General features: G+C 40.8%; 1 protein-coding gene across 3 annotated transcripts in view; it reads left to right on the top strand.

Annotated features, from left to right (window-relative positions):
* The window catches only part of LOC142665089 (olfactory receptor 5AR1-like), a 64,550-nt gene that overhangs the window by 41,754 nt on the left and 1,654 nt on the right, over positions 1–21,142 (top strand). For all 3 annotated transcript variants that reach the window (XM_075844632.1, XM_075844633.1, XM_075844634.1), the window contains exon 2: positions 20,325–20,392. In XM_075844632.1, the coding sequence (XP_075700747.1) occupies positions 20,376–20,392 (17 nt within the window). In that variant the 5' untranslated portion in view covers positions 20,325–20,375. The remainder of the gene's footprint in view (positions 1–20,324; positions 20,393–21,142) is intronic.

A 21,142-nucleotide genomic window follows, 5' to 3' on the forward strand; every position in this document is an offset into this window, starting at 1 on the left:
ATCATGTCCTTGTCTCTTACTCTTTTTAACTTTGTTGAACACATTGCTCCACCGGCTTAATCAAAAACTTGGCAAGGAGCAAAGACGTTATGAGTCTAGTGGCAAACTCACAAAACCTCTCTGATGTTTCCGAGACTAAAGGATTGTAGACTTACCATTGTTTTTTTTAATCATTTCGTCCAGTCGTTGAATTCACAATTGGACTTTTAGAGAAGAATAGATGAGTTGCAAAAAGAGATGAGCAAAAACTTTTGACCAGTTTAGCAGTCTTTGCGAATTTAACATGTTTGCATAATTTCAGATTTTCTCTAATGAATGGAGAAGCCAAATATCAGAATTCACCTAATGGAAGTCAATGAGGTTTACAACACAGATCTATATTTGATACTATATTGTCTTCTATAGCGCAGAGGGGAGATTGCCTCGGCGTAGACTTTGCCTGTAGGCATGAACTTTTAAGAAGTAAAATATTTATATTTATTTGAAAGAAGCATATAAAGAATAAAAGATAAAGCGACGTGTTAAAAGGGGCAATGGAGGACGGTTCTTGTGAGCGGCAAGCGTGCAGATGCTGTAACATGTTTGCTGTTGAAGTAGACTTAACGAGGGCACAGGGTATTTTGTTTGGTCTGTGTTTTACTCATGGACATAAAAAGAATCAAAAATACGGATCCAAATTTTTGACTCCATTAAATGTCATTCTGAGTCGAAGTCAGAGAGAATGATTTTTCATCCATGCCTTATTGGTTGTTTTTTTCCCCTTTTTCTGGATCAACAAGAGAAAACTCTAGTTACATTTTGTTTTATTTTACATCCACCCCCGACCACCCTCCACTTTCCTGGTTAAACTCAATCGTCATATGTCATTTTTGAACCATGCTTTTCAACTACTGTGGTATGACACATCTCAGACTGGCTCTCTACACTTTTTCATGCAATTTTTAGAGCCAAATTTAAGGGTATGTGCACACACACTAATTACGTCCGTAATTGACGGACGTATTTCGGCCGCAAGTCCCGGACCGAACACAGTGCAAGGAGCCGATGCTAGAAGTCCCTGCCTCGCTGCAGGACAACTGTCCCGTACTGTAAACATGATTATACTACGGGACAGTTGTCCTGCAGCAAGGCAGGGACTCCTAGCGTCGTACATAAGTATGATGCTAGGAGCCCAGCTCCTTGCACTGTGTTCGGTCCGGGACTTGCGGCCGAAACACGTCCGTCAATTACGGACGTAATTAGTGTGTGTGCACATACCCTAAGAGTGGATGCAAAGGGAAGAAAAAGTATAAAGTAAATGCTTCTCCAGGAGACCTGTCATATAATAATCTTATTCCTATACATGGCTGAGTTCACACATCATGGGTTTGTTGCAGATTTTCAATGCGGATCTCACTTTTTTGCATTGCTTTTTATATTAGACTGAATTTCTAAAAATCTTATTTTGTACTTCTTGGCTCCCATTGACATCATTCTTGGATACTTGAGAACAAATCGTTGTTTAACCCCTTAACGTTCCATGACCCACTATTAGGTCATGCTAACTAGAGCATTCGCACTCCGTGATCTAATAGTAGGTCATGGGAATAACCACCCTACCCCCCCCCCCTCCCGGCACTTTCATAAGCTGTGACAACTGCTGTCTCGTACAGCAGTTCGCAGCTCCTTCATCGGGGACCGATCGTGGTGTCCCCGCCGATTAACCCCTTAGAAGCCGCGTTCAATAGCAATCGCGGCTTCATAGGGGTTAAACAACCATTGCCGCCCCGCTCCTGCCTTCAAGTCCCCTAGTGGGACAAAGTAAAAATTAAAAAAAACTTCTATAAAAGTTTTAAAAGTAATGAAAGTAGAAATCCCCCTTTTCCCTTAGCAGTCCCTTTTTATTAAAATTATAAATAAACTATACATAATTGGTATTGCCGCGTCCGTAACAACCTGAAATACAAAAGTATTTAGTTACTTATCCCGTGCGGTGAACACTGTAAAAAAAAATAATAATAAACCATACCAGAACCACAATTTTTTGGTCACTTCACCTTCCAAAAAATTTAATAAAAGGAGATCAAAAAGTCGCATGTACCTAAAAATGGTGCTGATTGAAACTACAGTTTGTTATGCAAAAAACAAGTCCTTGCACGGCTTTCTTGATGGAAAAATTTAAACGTTCTGGCTCTTAGAATAAGGTAACACAAAAAGTGAATGATTTTTTATAAAAAGTGTTTTATTGTGCAAACGCCATAAGACATATTAAAACTATAAACATATGGTATCGCCGTAATCGTATCGCCCCGCCGAATAAAGTGAATATGTCATTTATAGCGCATGGTGAACGCTGTAAAAAAAGGAATAAAAAACAATAGTAGAATTGCTGCTTTTTAGTCACCACGCCACTTAAAAATAGAATAAAAACTGATCAAAAAGTCGCATGAAAACTACAATGAATTCCTCAAGGGGTCTAGTTTCCAAATTGGCGTCACTTTTGGGGGGTTTCCCCTGTACTGGTACCTCAGAAGCTCTGCAAATGCGACATGGCGCCCAAAAACCAATCCAGCAAAATCTACATGCCAAATAGCGCTCTTGCCTTTCTGAGCCCTGCCGTTTGTCCAACCAGCAGTGTATGACCACATATGGGGTATTGCCGTAATCGGAAGAAATTGCTTTACAAATGTTGGGGTGCTTTTTCTCCTGTATTCCTTGTAAAAATTAAAATGTTGTAACTTTTATCAGAAAAATATGTGATTTTCAATTTCACAGCCTAATTCCACAAAATGCAGCAAAAAAAACCCTGTATGGTCTAAATGCTCACTATACCCCTTGATAAATTCCTTGAGGGGTGTAGTTTGCCAAATGGGTCACTTTTGGGGGTTTCCACTGTGTTGGCACCACAAAACCTCTTCAAACCTGACAAGGTGCCTAAAATATAATCTAACAAAAAGGAGGCCTCAAACTCCTCTAGGTGCTCGTTTGCTTCTGAGGCCGGTGTTTCAGTCCATTACTACACTAGGGCCACATGTGGGATATTTCTAAAAACGGAAGAATCTGGGCAATAAATATTGTGTTGCGTTTCTTTGGTAAAACCTTCTGTTTTACAGAAAAAAATGGAATAAAAAGTATTTTCTGACAAAAAAAAAATGCAAATTTGTAAATTTCACCTCTACTCTGCTTTAAATTCCTGTGAGACACCTAAAGGGTTAATAAACTTTCTAAATGCTGTTTTGAATACTTTGAGGGGTCTAGTTTCTAAAATGGGGTGTTTTATGGGAGTTTCTAATATATGGGCCCCTCAAAGCCACTTCAGAACCGGTTCCTAAAAATAGTGGCTTTTGAATTTTTATTCAAAATATGAGAAATTGCTGCTTATGTTCTAAGCCTTGTAACGTCCTAGAAAAATAAAAGAATGTTCAAAAAATTATGCCAACATATAGTAGATATATGGGAAATGTGAACTAGTAACTATTTTGAGTGGTATAACCCTTTGTCTTACAACCAAATACATTAAATTTCAGAAAAAAGCTATTTTTCCAACATTTTCTCTAAATTTTGCTATTTTTCACAAATAAACACTGAATATATCGACCAAATTTTACCACTAACATAAAGCCCAATGTGTCACGAGAAAATAATCTCAGAATCGCTTGGATAGGTGAAATATGTCAGATTTGAAAAAAGGGGTCTGAACCTTAACCCCTTAACGCTCAGTGACGTACTATTACGTCATGGAAAGCGCCCTGTTCGCGCTCCATGACGGAATAGTACGTCTCGGGAGTAACGGCCGTTTCGGCCGTCCTCCCGACACATACAGGAGCTGTGACAGTTGCTGTCTCGTACAGCAGCTGTCACAGCTCCTACAGCGGGGACCGATCGCTGTGTCCCCGCTGATTAACCCCTGAAAAGCCGTGTTGAATAGCGATCACGGCTTTTTAGGGGTTAAGCTGCCATCGCCGGCCTGCTACACGATAGCGGCCGGCGATAGTGACTATGGCAACCGGACACCAAACAATGGCGTCCGGCTATGCCATCGACGGAAGCCTGATGGGTCCTGACGAAGTCAGGACCCACTATGCTTGCTGTCAGTGAGTAGCTGACAGCTCTAATACACTGCACTATGTATGTAGTGCAGTGTATTAGAATAGCGATCAGGGCCTCCTGCTCTCAAGTCCCCTAGTGGGACAAAGTAATAAAGTTAAAAAAAAAGTTAAAAAAAGATGTGTAAAAATAAGAAAATAAAAGATTTAAAAGTAATAAAAGTAAAAATCCCCCTTTTTCCCTTATCAGTCCTTTATTATTAATAAAAATATATAAACAAACAAATAAACTATACATAATTAATATCGCCGCGTCCGTAACGGCCTGAACTACAAAATTATTTTATTATTTATCCCGCGCGGTGAACGCCGTAAAATAAAATAATAATAAACCGTCCCAGAATCCCAATTGTTTGGTCACTTCACTTCGCAAAAAATGGAATAAAAAGAGATCAAAAAGTCGCATGTACCTAAAAAATGGTCCTGATCGAAACTACAGTTCGTTACGCAAAAAATAAGTCCTCGCACGGCTTTATTGATGGAAAAATAAAAACGTTATGGCTCTTAGAATAAGGTAACACAAAAAGTGAATGATTGTTTACAAAACGTATTTTATTGTGCAAACGCCATAAGACATAAAAAAAAACTATAAACATCTGGTATCGCCGTAATCGTATCGCCCCGCAGAATAAAGTGAATGTCATTTATAGCGCACGGTGAACGCTGTAAAATAGATTAAAAAAACAATAGTAGAATTATTTTTTTTTAGTCACCGCGCCACTTAAAAATAGAATAAAAACTGATCAAAAAGCCGCATGCACCCCATGAAAACTGCAATGTATTCCTCAAGGGGTCTAGTTTCCAAAATGCTGTCACTTTTGGGGGTTTTCCACTGTTTTGGCACCACAAGACCTCTTCAAACAGGACATGGTGCCTAATAAAAAGGAGGGCTCAAAATCCACTAGGTGCTCCTTTGCTTCGGAGGCCGGTGCTTCAGTCCTTTACCGCACTAGGGACACATGTGGGATATTTCTCAAAACTGCAGAATCTGGGCAACACGTATTAAGTTGCGTTTCTCTGGTAAAACCTTTTGTGTTATAAAAAAAAGTGGTATAAAAAGGATTTTCTGACATTATACTGATAATGAGCCGTGCCCACCCCGAGATGACCCCAGTTTTGACCGTTTGTATAAATGGAGACCCCTATTAGATCGTTTCAGTGCCCGGTTTTCCCAAGCATACACCCCCGAGAAGTGTATTTCTATTGATGAGTCCTTGGTACATTTTAAAGGGAGGGTTCAATTCCGCCAGTACCTGCCGGGTAAGAGGGCAAGGTATGGCGTAAAGATGTATAAGCTGCGAGAGTGCATCAGGGTATACCTACAAATTTAGGATATATGAAGGGAAGGACAGCAGTATTCAGCCCCCAGAATGCCCCCCCCCCCCTTACTGGGAGTTACGCAAAAATTGTGTGGGATTTGGTGCACCCACTGCTGGACCAGGGTTACCACCTCTACCTGGATAATTTTTATACCAGCGTCCCACTCTTCAACTGCCTCACTCCTGCGGCATGCGGCACTGCTAGAAGAAATCTGAGAGGCCTCCCTAAGACTCTGCTTGGGCAAACGCTCAGAAGGGGTGAGAGCAGGGCATAATCTAGCAGCAACATATTGTGTGTCAAGGACAAGAGAGATGTCCCACCAGTACACATGTACCTGTACGAGGTACCAGTACAGAGACCCCCAAACCAGACTGCATCCTGGACTACTATAGGTACATGAGAGGGGTGGACTTGTCAGATCAAGCCCTGAAGCCCTACAGCGCTATGCGGTGTGGTATAAGAAGCTGGCCGGGCACATCATACAGATGGCATTGTACAACGCGTACATGCTACATCGATGTACAGGCCAGACGGGAACTTTCCTGGAATTTCAAGAGGTGGTTATCAAGAAACTAATTTTTATGGACTAAGAAGGGGGGGGCACCCAGTACTTCTGGAGGCGAGGCCACACGCATCGTACCAGGGCAACAATTTCCAGGAGAAGTTCCCCAAACTGGCAAGAAAGGAAAAAGTCAAAAGAGGTACAAAGTCTGCTATAAGAGGGGTATAAGGGAGGACACAATATATAAATGTGACACATGTCCCGAAAAACTAAGGCTCCGTATGAAAGAGAGCTTCAAAATTTATCATACATCCCTTGGTTTTTAATCTACCCCAGTTTTACTTACCCTGATGCACTCCCCACAGCTTTTCCCCCCTCGTCTTTCCCCTCTGAGCCCTGCTGCGTGCCTAGGCAGCTGATTACAGCCACATGTAGGGTATTGACATACCCGTGAGAACCCACATTACAGTTTATGGGGTGTATGTCTCCGGTCAAAATGCTCACTACACCTCTAGATGAATGCCTCAAGGGTGTAGTTTTTAAAACGGGGTCACTTCTTGGGAGTTTCAACTGTACTGGTACCTTAGGGGCTTCTGCATACATGACTTTGCACCAAAAAATCCCCAGTAGGCCAAATGGTGGTCCTTTCCTTCTGAGCCCTCCCATGGGCCCAAACGGCAGTTTATCACTACAAATGGGGTACTGCCGCACTCAGGACAAATTGGGCAACAGAATGGGGTATTTTATTTCTTGTGAAAATTAGAAATTTTCAGCCAAAACTACATATTATTGGAAAAAATAATTTGGTTTTAATTTCTAGCCCAGTTCAAATAAGTTCTGTGAAAAAACTGTGGGGTCAAAATGGTCACAACACCCATAAATGAATTCCTTGAGGGGTGTAGTTTCCAAAATGGAGTCACTTCTGGTGGGTTGCCATTGCTTTGATACCTCTGGGGCTCTGCAAATGCGACATGGCACCCGAAAACCAATCCAGCAAAATCTGGACTCCAACAAACACATAGCACTCCTTTGCTTCTGAGCCCTCCCATGGGCCCAAACGGCAGTTTATCACCACAAATGGGGTATTGCCGCACTAAGGACAAATTGGGCAACAAAATGGGGTATTTTGTTCCCTGTGAAAATAAGACCTTTTGATAAAAAATGCCATCTTATTGGAAAAAATGTCATTTTTTTTATTTCACAGACCAATTCAAATAGGTGCTGTGAAAAAACTGTGTGGTCAAAATGATAACCACAACCATAAATTAATTCCTTGAGGGGTGTAGTTTCCAAAATGGGGTCACTATTGGGGGATTCCTACTGTTTTGGCACCTCAACACCTCTCAAACCTGGCATGCTGCCTAAAATATATTCTAATAAAAAAGGGGCCTCAAAATGCACTAGGTGCTTCTTTGCTTCTAGGGCTTGTTTTAGTCCACGAGCGCACTAGAGCCACATGTGGGACATTTCTAAAAACTGCAGAATCTGGACAATACATATTTAGTAGTGTTTCTCTGGTAAAACCTTAAGTGTTACAAAAAAAAAATTGAATAAAATTGAAATTCAGCAAGAAAAATGAAATTTGAAAATTTCACCTCCACTTTGCTTTAATTCCTGTGAAATGCCTGAAGGGTTAAAAAAACTTTCTAAATGCTGTTTTGAATACTTTGAGGGGTCTAGTTTTTAAAATGGGGTGTTTTATCAGGGTTTCTAATACATAGGCCCCTAAAAGCCACTTCAGAACTGAAGAGGTACCTTAAAAAAAAGGCTTTTGAAATTTTCTTAAAAAAAAGAGAAATTACTGTTTATGTTCTAAGCCTTGTAACGTCCAAGAAAAATAAAAGAATGTTCAAAAAACGATGCCAATCTAAAGTAGACATATGGGAAATGTGAACTAGTAACTATTTTGGGTGGTATAACCGTCTGTTTTACAAGCAGATGCATTTAAATTCTGAAAAATGCTATTTTTTATAATTTTTTTTATACATTTTGCACATTTTCACCAATAAACACTGAATATATCGTTCAAATTTTACCACTAACATAAAGCCCAATGTGTCACGAGAAAACAATCTCAGAATCGCTTGGATAGGTTTAAGCATTCCGACGTTATTACCACATAAAGTGAAATATGTCAGATTTGAAAAATGGCCTCTGAGCCTTAAGGCCAAAACAAGGCTGCGTCCTTAACCCCTTCAGGACTGAGCCTGTTTTGGCCTTCAGGACGAAGCCGATTTTTCAAATCTGACATGTGTCACTTTATGTGGTAATAACTCGGGAATGCTTTTACCTATCCAAGCGATTCTGAGATTGTTTTCTCGTGACATATTGTACTTTATGTTAGTGAAAAAATGTGGTTGATAAATTCAATATTTATTAGTAAAAAACACCCAAAATTTGCATTTTTCGTAATTTAAATGTATCTGCTTGTAAAACAGATATTAATACCACACAAAATAGTTACTAGTTAACATCACCCATATGTCTACTTTATGTTTGCATCGTTTTTTGAACATTCTTTTATTTTTCTAGGACGTTACAAGACTTAGAACTTTAGCAGCGATTTCTCATATTTTCAAGAAAATTTCAAAAGGCGATTTTTACAAGGACCAATTCAGTTCTGAAGTGTCTTTGAGGGCCTTATATATTAGAAAGTCCCCATAAATCACCCCATTTTGAAAACTGCACCCCTCAAAGTATTCAAAACAGCATTCAGAAAGTTTATTAACCCTTTAGGCGTTTCACAGGAATTAAAGCAAGGTAGAGGTGAAAGTTCAAAATTTCATTATTTTTTTACAAAATGAATTTGTAATAAATTTTTTTCTATACCACAGGAGGTTTTACCCGAGAAATGTAACTTATTATTTATTGCCCAGATTCTGCAGTTTTTAGAAATACTCCACATGTGGCCCTTGTGCGGTCATGGACTAAAACACCGGCCTCAGAAGCAAAGGAGCACCTAGTGGATTTTGGGGCCTCCTTTTTTTAGCATATATTTTAGGTACCATGTCAGGTTTGAAGAGGTCTTGTGGGGCCAAAACAATAAAGACCCCCAAAAGTGACCTCATTTTGGAAACTACACCCCTCAGGGAATTTATCTAGGGGTATAATTAGCATTTTGAACCCACAGTTTTTTTGCTAAATTTATTTGAATTAGTTTGTGAAGGTGAAAATCTACTTTTTTTCTGAAAAAACGTAGAAATGTGTAATTTTTTCAAGGAATAAAAGAGAAAAAGCACCCCAACATATGTAAAACAATTTCTCCTGATTATAGCAATACCCCATATGTGGTAATAAACTGCTGTTTGGACCCACAGCAGGACTCAGAAGGGAAGGAGCACCATTTGGATTTTGAAATTCTGTTTATGCTGGTATAGTTTTCAGTGCCATGTCGCGTTTGAATTGTACTGGAGGGAACAAAATAGTGGAATCCCCCGGAAAGTGACCCCATTTTGGAAACTACACTCATCAAGGAATTTTTATAGGGGTAAAGTTAGCATTTTGACCCCACGGTTGTTTTGCTGAATTCATTGGAATTATTCTGTAAAGGTAAAAATCGACTTTTTTTCTGAAAAAAGGTAGCCATTTTTAATTTTTACAAGGAATAAAGGCAAAAAAGCACACCAACATTTGTAAAACCATTTCTCCCGATTACGTAAATACGCCATATGTGGTAATAAAGTGCTGTTTGGACCCACAGCGGGGCTTAGAAGGCAAGGAGCGCTATTTGGCTTTTGGAGCTCAAATTTAGCTGAAATTTGTTTTGGGTGCCATGTCGCATTTGCAAAGCCCATGAGAGGCCAAAACTGTGGAAACCCCCCAAAAGTGGAAATTACACCACTCAAAGAATCTATCTAGGGATATAGTGGGCATTTAGACCCCACAAGTCTTTTGCAGGATTTATTAGAATTGGGCCATGAAAATTAATATCAACATTTCTTCCACTAAAATGTTGCATTTTTTTCAATTTTACAAAGGATAAAGGGGGTAAAAGCTGCCCAACATTTGTAAAGCAATTTCTCCCGAGTACGGCTATACCCCAGGTGTGGTCATAAATGGTTTTTCATTAGAAAGTAATTAACCCTTTCTGGACTGATCCATTTTTTTCTTTTCCTTTTTAGTTTTTTCCTCCCCGCATTCCAAGAGCCACAACTTTTTTATTTTTCAGTCAATAGAGCGGTATGAGGCCTTATTTATTGAGGGACGAGCGGTCGTTTTTATTGGTACCATTTTTTGGTACATACAACTTTTTGAGCACTTTTTATTACATTTTTAGCTAGAGCCAAGGGCACCAAAAAAACAGCGATTTTTGCCGTTTTAAATTTTTTATTTTTCACGTGAGACGCTCCATACATCACCCCCCACACTACGACATGCTATGTTGTGGTGCGCGAAGGGGTTAATGCGCAGCGCATGGTGCGGAGTGAAAATTACAATTTTCCACTCATATGCCATTTTAGTGCACTACATGTTATGCCCAGTTTGTGCCACTGAAGACAAATACCTCATAAAATATTAACCGGGTTCTCCCGGGTATGGCGATGCCATATCTGTGGACGTAAACTGGTGTTTGGGCACGCTGCAGGGCTCAGAAGGGAGGGAGCGGCATTTGGCTTTTGGGGCGCAGATGTAGCTTGGTAGTTGTTCTGTTTGGGGTTTTACTGGTGTTTCAGTTTGTAATGTGGGGGCATATGTAATCTGTGCGTGGTACATCAGGGTACATGTTATCTGTGCGGAGTACATCAGGGTATATGTTATCTGTGCGGGGTACATCAGGGTATAATAAGAGGGTATAATAATGCAGTAAATAAATAATAATCCGCAGATATGTGGCCGGTGTCGCACTGGTAAATGGCGCCCAATCTTATCCGCTTTTGGAACACTCTGCACATTTTGCATCGCCATATTCTGGGAGCCAGAACTTTTTTATTTTTTCACCACCGGAGCTGTGTGAGGGTTTATTCTTTGCGGGACAGTCTGTAGGTTTTCATTGGTACCATTTTGGGGTGCCAGAAATTTTTTGGATCACGTTTTATTCCATTTTTTGGCAAGCCAGGTGACCAAATACCATCAATTCTGACAATGTTTTTTATTCGTTTTTTTATGGCCTTTACCCTGGGCTATAAATGACCATTATACGTTATTCTGCGGGTCGATACGATTACAGCGATACCAGATGTATATAATTTTGTTATGTTTTGTAGCGTTTGTGCAATAAAATCACTTCTTTATAAAATAAATACATTTTTGTGTCACCATATTCTGAGAGCCATAACGTTTTTATTTTCAGTCAAAAAAGCGGTGTAAGGGCTTATTTTTTACGGGACGGGATGTAGTTTGTATTGGTACCATTTTGGCGTACGTGCGACTTTTTGATCACTTTTTATTGTATATTTTGGGAGGGTTGGTAACCAAAAAATTGTGATTCAGCACTGTTTTTTGTTTATTTTTTTTGCGGTGTTCACCGTGCGGGAAAAATAATATTACAGTTTTATAGTTGGGGTCGTTACGAATGCGGCGATACCAAATATGTGTACTTTTTTTAACGTGTTAATTTTTTTCCTATAATAAAAGACTTATTATAGGAAAAAAAGCTTATGTTTATGTCACTTATAACTTTTATTTTTACACTTTTTAAAAACATTTTTATTATCTTTTTTTTACTTTTTTTACTTGTCCCACTATGGGACACTTAGACTTGCAGCTCTGATCGCTGCTGGAACAAATTACACTACACACGTAGTGTAATGTGTTCTAACTGTCATTGTGACGTGACAGTCACACTGACAGGAAGCAACGGAGGACCGGCCGGAGGCTGATCCTCCGAGGCTTCCGTACATGGCAACCCGGAGGTCATTGTCGGGCCTCTGGTTGCCATGATAAGGATCGCCAGCCCCCGCAAATACATATGGGGGGCTGCCGATCCGCTGTAAACCTCTTCGATGTGGTGATCGCAATCGACCACCGCATCGAAGGGGTTAATTGCCGATTTCAGCGGCGACAGGCCGCTGATCGGCAACGGGGAGAGGAGGGCTGACACCCTGCACAGTTAACCGCCGCTGCGGCGTAGCGCCGCGCGGCGGTTAACTGTTAAAGCGCGGACGTAACTGTACGCCCAGGTGCGCAAAGTTACTGCTCACCTGGACGTACAGTTCCGTCCAGGTGCGGGAAGGGGTTAAGGGGTTAAGGCCCAAACTAGCCTGCGTCACTAAGGGGTTAAATCTCCTGAAGGTGTAACAGAACGAAGAAATGGGACAGATGTTGAAACCATGTTTATTAGTTTTCGTTTCTTTTTTTTTCATCATTAGGAATATTTCCAGTATACGATATTACCACACTGCCATATTCCATTATACCACATAAACAACAAATAAATTGTTAACTGAAAAATATTAAAGATCAGAGAATGATTTACTACACAGGTTATACATCCACTGTATAATTGAGTCGGGAGATTCAAAAAGTTACAACTGGGAATAAAGTATGAATTGCAAAATATACAAGAGGGCATTTAACTCCTTTATTTTGAACAAGACGTCAGGGCTATTATACAGTCTATAGAGATTGTTAAGCTTTCAGCGTATTTCAAAATGGGTTGTAGTAAGTAAGATTTACACAAAATATTAGTAATACTAGTTGGATAAAGCATCAACATTCGTAATTAACCAGGCGGTCAACCAGGCTTCAGAGAAATGCACTGTCCCTGCTGTCTCCTCCCCCTCTTCTGTGGCTCCTCTTTCTCCAGTTTTAACTCAAGGCATTGGTGTCTTAATACAGTCTAATATACATCTTAACATAATTTTTTTTTATTTGGAGTTAGAAATTGTTGTCGGTGCCCCTTCCCTTTGACTATGATTTCTTACGGTATGTCCATGTTATCTCCAGTATTCTGAAGATTCGTTCCCCGAAAGGCTGGCAGGGGTCATTCTTCACGTGGGCCTCATTGCCACCCTCTACTATGGGACTACTATATTCATGTATCTACAACCACACTAAAATTACATATCACTCTATGCAACAGTCACTCCAATGTTAAATGCTTTCATATGTAGTTTGAGGAACAAGGCTTGAGGTTAGTGCAGGGCTCAGTGCCACAATCAAAAATATATGGGCAAATGGCTATGCCACCTGAACTGCCTAATGTGTCTATCAATCTCCATCCTGTATATTTTGGTGGGTACTTGAGGAAGCTTTTGTACTTCTTCTCAATCACGGTGACAATAATTTTGTAATATAATAAGATCTTTATGACCCCTTTTAGGTGAACACCATATAAATAACCCCTTCCCGCACCTTTATGTAATTGCACGTCCACGTGAGAAGTAACTCAGCACACCTAGACGTGCAGTTACGTTTCCACTTTAAAAGTTCACCGGCATGCGACGCTATACCACAGCGGCGGTTAACCTATAGGAGCGACTGCCCTTATCACCAGGCATAGTACAAGGGACCAATCACAGCAGCCACTTGTCAGGATTCACTCCGATTGGTTAGTCTGTATAACCAATATGTCTACTTTATGTTTGCATCGTTTTTTGAACATTATTTTATTTTTCTAGGACGTTACAAGGCTTAGAACTTTAGCAGCAATTTCTGACATTTTCAAGAAAATTTCAAAAGGCTGTTTTTCAAGGACCCGTTCAGTTCTGAAGTGGCTTTGAGGGCCTTATGTACTAGATAGACCCCATAAATCACCCCATTTTAAAAACTGCACCCCTCAAAGTATTTAAAACAGCATTCAGAAAGTGTTTTAACCATTTAGGCGTCTCACAGGAATTAAAGCAAAGTAGAGGTGAAGTTTACAAATTTCATTTTTTTTGCCGGAATTCATTTGTAATAAAAAAAATTCTGTAACACAGAAGGTTTTACCAGAGAAATGCAACTCAATATTTATTGCCCGGATTCTGAAGTTATTAGAAATACTCCACATGTGGCCCTAGTGTGGTAATGGACTGAAGCACCGGCCTCAGAAGCAAAGCAGTACCTAGAGGATTTTGGGGCCTAATTTTTTTTTTAGAATATACTTTAGGCACCATGTCAGGTTTGAAGAGGTCTTGTGGTGCCAAAACAGTGGAATCCCGCCAAAAGTGACATGGTTTTGAAAACTACACACCTCAAGGAATTTATCTAGGGGTATAGTGAGCATCTTGACCCCACAGTTCTTTTGCTATATTTATTGGAGTTTGTCTGTGAAAATGAAAATCTACTTTTTTTTTCAGAAAATATATAAAAATGTTTCATTTTTACATGGAATATAGAATGTAAAGCTACTTCTCCCGATTACGGTAATACCCCATATGTAGTAATAAACTGCTGTTTGGACCCACGGCAGAGCTCAGAAGGGAGGGAGCGCCATTTGGCTTTTGGAGAGCAGATTTTGCTTGGTAATAGTTCTGTTTGGGGTTTTGCTGGTATTTCAGTTTATAATGTGGGGGTATATGTAATCTGGGCAGAGAACATCAGGGCATAAGAGGGTATAATAATGGGGTAAATAAATAATCATAGCTATGTGGCCGGTGTTACACTGATAAATGGTTGCCCAATCTTATCCGCTTTTGGAACGCTCTACACAATTTCTGTCACTATATTCTGAGCACCAGAACTTTTTTATTGTTTTCCACCGGAGCTGTGAAAGGGCTTATTTGTTCCGTTACAATCTGTAGTTTTCATTGTTACAATTTTAGGGTACATCACTTTTTATTCGATTTTTTGGCAATCAAAGTGACAAAAAAACATACATTTTGACAATGTTTTTCGTCCTTTGTTTTTTTTTTTTTTACATTGTTCACCGTGCGCTATAAATTACATTTTACTTTATTCTGCGGGTCGATACGATTACGGCGATACCATATGTATATAGTTTTTTTTATGTTTGGGGCGTTTGCTCAATAAAATCATTTTTCTATAAAATTATTTATTGTTTGTGTCACCATATTCTGAGAGCCATAACTTTTTTAATTTTCAGTCAAAAACGCTATGTAAGGGCTTGTTTTTTGCAGGATGTCGTTTTTATTGGTATTATTTTGGGGTACATGCGCATTTTTGATCACATTTTATTCTATATTTTGGGAGGGGTGATGACCAAAAAAATAGTGATGCTGGCATTGTTTTTTATTTTTTTTTGCGGTGTTCACCGTGAGGGAAAAATAATATAGCTTTATAGTTTGGGTCGTTACGAACGCGCTGATACCAAATATGTGTACTTTTTTAACGTTTTCATTTGTTTCCTATAATAAAAGACTTATAGTAAAAGCATTTTTTTGTTTTTACACTTTTATAAAACATTTTTATAACTTTTTTTAACTTTTTTTACTGTTTGACCTGCAGCACTGATAGCTGCTATAATACATTACACTACCTAGGTAGTGTAACGTGTTATAAACTGTCAGTGAGACGCTGAGTGTGTCACACTGACAGGAAGCACTTGAGGACTAGACTCCGGCTGGTCCTCATAGGCTTCCGTCCATGGCAGACCCGGATGCCGTTGTATGTGTTTTGACATGCAACTGACGGCAGCACCCGCAATCAGTCCCCGGGAAAGTTTGCTGTAGCAACAAAACTTTACAGTTTGTTGCTACAACAAACTTTCCCTGCGATCACATGATTGGGACATGAACCAATCACGTCCCGATCATGTCTCCGGGACCAGAGGCAGGGGTTAACAGTGCGATCCGGGTGTCAGCACTACTCTGAGACACCCGGATCGCACTTTTAACACCCACTGTGAATTCACGTCGGTGCTGCACAGAGCCCAGCAAGTGCCGACGTGAATTTACTGTGGGCGGTCGGGAAACAGTTAAAAATGGTGATTATATTCTCTAGCCGAACCAATCGGTTCGGCTGTCAGAGAACAGGTTGCTGGGGAGCCGCGGACACTGACACCACCGGCGTCAGAGCGATCTCCACAGCACTATGCCGGCAGAAGCAGAGGTCTGCAGATGCACGTCCTCGCTGCACGGGGTATATACGAATAGGACGTGAATCTACAGATTGTCGGCATGAAAGGGTTAAAACATAAATGTAAACCGTATTGAACTAAATTTTACATCAACAGAACGTACAATATGTGCCGAGAAAATTATATCAGAATTGCTTAGATATGTAAAACCATCGACGAGTTATTCTCAGATAAATTGACACATAACAGATTTTAAAAATCTGGCTTCGTCCTAAAGCTCTAAAATGGCTCAGTCCAGAAAGGGGTTAATGGGTCGACTGGAGCCTGTGAATTTACACACATGTGAAAAGAAGGGCATATCTTCATTCAAATCTTTCAAATACACGCTTCTCAAGTTTAGCATATAGGCTGTTACCCCCTTAACCGTGACAGGACTTGATGGAGATGTTTCCGATGCGTAGTCAGATCCGGTGAGAATATCAAGGTGTCGTCCAGATAAACCACCACACATACATACAGAAGATCACAGAAGATGTCGTCTACAAACTCCTGAAACACTGCTGGAGAGTAACAGAGTCCAAAGGGCATCACAAGATACTCGTAGTGACCGTCTCGGTTGATGAATGCGGTTTTCCATTAGTCACCCTTGCGAATACGGATCAGGTTATAGGCCCCGTGTAGATCCAGCTTCGTGAAAATTTTGGCTCCACGAATTGTATCGAAGACCTCAGAGATAAGCGGCAAGGGGTAATCGATACATGGTCGGAGTGATCCATTCTTTTTTTTTTACAAAGAGGAATCCGGTACCAGCTGGTGAAGAAGATTTTCTGATGAACACCCTCTCCAGGTTTTCCTTGACAGTCTCAAGCAATAATGGCAGATCAGAGAATTCCAGGCCCTCTCATTCCAAGATGGAGTTTGCCCATGCCAGGACTTTGCCATAGGGGAGAGATATAATAAAAGCGATCTTGGCCTCATCTGAGGGGAAGAGAGTGGTACAAAACTGAACTGGATCGTACACTGGTTGATGAAGACTCTACAGGTCTTAGGATCCCCGTCATAGCGAGGAGGAAAAGGCAACAAAATTGCAGGCCCAGAACAGGCAGGAGGGATAGCAGGTGGTGGAGCAGCGGAAGCAGCCAGAGGTGGTACAGAAGGAAGAGCCAAACTATAATAACTCTAATAATTATGGAGTTTACTCCCTGTAGTAGCAGATGCTAGCGTGCCTGGACGTCACGCATGTCCACTTGCATCATCTGGACCGCGGATTTGGGTTGACCAGCGTGATCCATGGCCTGAGCGTACTTTCACATCTATGGGGTATGTGGACCCACTAGGCTGCTCCGTTGTAGTGGGCACTTGGCGTAGCAGATGACTTTTGACATAGATGACAATTGGCACAGATGACAATTGGCACAGAAGACACTTGGCATAGATGACACACTCAACTCCGACACTAGACTTCAGACTGGAACCAACACAATTACGGGATGCGGGACACAGGATACGGGAACACAGGAAACAGGATACAACTAAGGCACCATTTGCAATAACAAAATGGGCAGACACAACTACTCTCAGGCAAGGAGGAAGAGGGCAGAGTCCTTTTTTAATGCAGGCAGTGTAGGGATTGGATAGGGAACTTTTACATGTGTGCACCCTAAGCAAGACAGTGGAGTCGAGCGGCCACATGTTCTGGCGTCTCGGAGGAGGGAGACACCGGCTGGAACTCATCGGTCTGTGGTCGCGGCCACTGGCGGTTAAGTGACTTCCGTCATCACAGTAAGAGTATGGTGCTATTATTCAGTCACTATGTGGTTATGTTGTGCCGGTATTCAGTAACGGTATAGGGGTATTATTAAGTCACTATGTGGTTATGGTGTGGTGGTATTATTCAGTAACAGTGTGGGGGTATTATGCAGTCATTATGTGGTTATGGTGTGGCAGTATTATTCAGTAACAGTATGGGGCTATTATTCAGTCACTATGTGCTTATGGTGTGGCAGTATTATTCAGTATCCGTATAGAGGTATTATTGAGTCTATGTCGTTATGGTGTGGAGGTATTATTCAGTAACAGTATGGGGCATTATTCAGTGACTATGTGGTTATGGTGTGGTGGTATTATTCAGTAACAGTATGGTGGTATTATTCAGTCACTATGTGGTATGGTGTGGCGGTATTATTCAGTAACAATATGGGGGTATTATTCAAAAACTATGTGGGTATGGTGTGGTGGTATTATTCAGTAGCAGTATGGTGGTATTATTCAATCACTATGTGGTTATTGTTTTGCAGTATTATTCAGTAACAGTATGGTGGTATTATTGAGTCACTATGTGGTTATGGTGGGGAGGTATTATTCAGTAACGGTATAGTGGTATTATTGAGTCACTATGTGGTTATGGTGTGGCGGTAATATTCAGTAACAGTATGGGTGTATTATTCAGTCTATGTGGTTATTTGGACCTTATATTGTGTTATTATTGGTAATATTGGTCTTATAAAATTTAGTTGTGTTCAGTAATAGTATGCAGGTACTATTTCATCTGCTATAGTGGTATTATGTAATAACTGTATTTGCATATAGATAATTTTTTGGTGTGAGAGGGGGACATTTGCCTTGGGGCTTGTAACACTCCTGGATGCGCTAGAAATCATTGCCTTCTGAATTGACTGCATTATTGATAAAGTAATTCAGTATTTGGGACCACAATTTTGGGCACATAGATAGGCACGTCCGTGTAGCAGACGGTGGGGGGGGCCCTTCCCTCCCTGTGCACTTTCGGCAACTCACAGATCGGCCACCTTCCTTCACATATGATATTGAAAACGTATTAGGAGAGGAGGGGCCTGGCAGGGATTGCTCTGTCTGGTGGTCTTCGTCACGTAGTAACCAGCGCCACTGTCAGATGCAGTGCAACATCTGACAGTGACGCTCACTAGGTGACCAAGACCAACAGATAGAGCGTGCCGCACCTAGCAAGCAGCATCGCCATCTTCGGACCAGTTATTCATCCGGGATAGCGGCGCTGCTGAAATTAAGCCTAATACTGGCTGGCTGAGCCTCTCAGCCAATCAGTGAAAGGGTTCTACTTGCTCCTACCCCTGAGCCTGCTGGTGCTTTTACTCTGTGGTGTGTGTGCTGAGCTTCGTGAAGTGGACTAACTGTAAAATAAAAATAACTAGGAGGTAGTGGTTGCTTCTCCGTCAGTAGAAAATGTTTGGAGTGGACGGGAGCTCAGTGGACAGTTAAAGGGGTTTGCCCTTCTTTAAAATGTATGGCACATCCACAGGATATGGCATAAATGTCTGATCGATGCGGGTCCCACCTCTGGGTCCTGCGCCTATCTCTAGATTGGGGACCCCTAAACCCTATTCTGCCTTTCTCGGCTCCTGCTGCTTCCCGGCCACTTCCTGATTAGATGATCGGGAGATATTTAGATATGAATCCATCGTTGCAGATCACGACCACGATACTTGCTATTTGTCTTCCCTGGGGCAAATGGAATCTTCTAGCAAGACAATGCGACATGTCACACGGCTAGAAATGTGCCACAGTGATTGGAAGAGCACGACCAAGACTTCCGAGTACTTCCCCCTAATTCTCCACACTTTAAACCAATTCAACATCATCACCGACCAGTACCTTATTGAGTCACTTCCAGCCCGTCTAGCTGCTGTCCGTGCTGCACACGGTGGTTACTCTGGATATTAGCTGCTGGTCATAATAATGGGACTCGACTGTGTATAATAAATGATATGTATAAGTTTATATCGTCAGAGTATTCATTAAAAGTTTTCTATTCCTGACACTGAGAAACAAATATAACCCCCAGTAAAGACTAATGAATAACAAGGGAGTTTTAGAATTACTTTCGGCTCTGATGTCCTACAATACATTTGGGATCAATAAAAATATATAAGAAAGATTTCTTAGCCTGAGCTTTCTTTATGGGAAATGCCATTTCCATCATGTCCACATATACATGTGCTAGAGGGTACAAAGAAAACCCCAAATAAATACTTTATTAAACCAAAAATAAAGCTTTGTCAACAAGTTACTGGAAACCCGATTCTGTTGAGGTAAGTGTATTGCAAATTTATATATAAACTGTGGAAATCACTAAAGGAAACATAAAGAAATTAATCAAATACAACAAAAAGACTCATGATGTGCATACGGTTTTACTTATATTGTGGCTTCACATATTCCTAACAGGATTTCTGATGGAGAACTTTATGACATATCCATTAAATATACTAAAAAGTCTGTTCAGTAGTGGTTCAATGGAAATGATAAATAAAGGGAAAAGGGGAAAAGAAAAAATGAAGGGCAAGAAGTGATTGGATCAAATAGATCACTAGTTAATAAACCGGTACTAGTAGGTATAGGTAACCTTTCAGGGATAGGGTGAGTGGGTCCCTGTTCTTTCCTAGAACACCCTATGATATGTATCAGATTCCGTTATCATATCATAAATTGATAATTGTGTTTATTTATTTTATTTCATTCCCAGATAACCTATAAGAAGGCTCCTCTAAGCCGAGAAAAACCAATAACTGATTAAATGGGAATAGAAGAAAGGTGAGAATCACGACTTATTGCAATAGAATTGCTCTGTAAGACGGTTACTTTGTGTGTGTTTTGCTGCTTAGATACATTTGATGTCACCAACTGACAGATAAAGCTGCTCGTATTTTGATCTTTAAGTGATACTATGTTGCTAGGTGGTCCTGTACGTAATTTACGTCTGGCAGATAAATCACGGACCATAAACAGGTTGATGAATTGTGCCTCAGAGAGTGCACTTGCCGGGCAGCACGAAGACTCAGAGAAACCTGCTGACAGTGCAAGGTGAATCAGGAGAAATGAGCTCCGTGCTGAAGATAATGGTCGCCTACAGCACCAACCAGTTGCCACACTCCTGGCAGATATATGAGAGCAGCAGAGGTCCTCGCTATTGTTCTGCTCCGAGACAGTCACAGCGGTAATCACAGCGGTGACCTGTCGTTATCTGTCTCACCGTGTGACCACCTAGACATATAACGGCAGGTCTGATTGCCGCTTCTCTAGCTGAGCGGCTGACTTTCTCTGGTCAGCTGCCGGGTCTAGAGCTGGGCATTGACAAGTCCACCTCTGTGACTGTCTCGGAGCAGAACAACAGCGAAGACCTCTGCTGCTCTCATATATCTGCCAGGAGTGTGGCAACTGGTTGGTGCTGTAGCCGAGCATTATCTACTGTACGGAGCTCATTTATCCTGATTCACAGTATATCTGGGAACTAAATAAAATTAATAAATACAATTGTCAATAGATACTTAATGTACTAACAAT

The sequence above is a fragment of the Rhinoderma darwinii genome, chromosome 12, assembly GCF_050947455.1.
Source record: "Rhinoderma darwinii isolate aRhiDar2 chromosome 12, aRhiDar2.hap1, whole genome shotgun sequence".
NCBI lineage: Eukaryota > Metazoa > Chordata > Amphibia > Anura > Rhinodermatidae > Rhinoderma > Rhinoderma darwinii.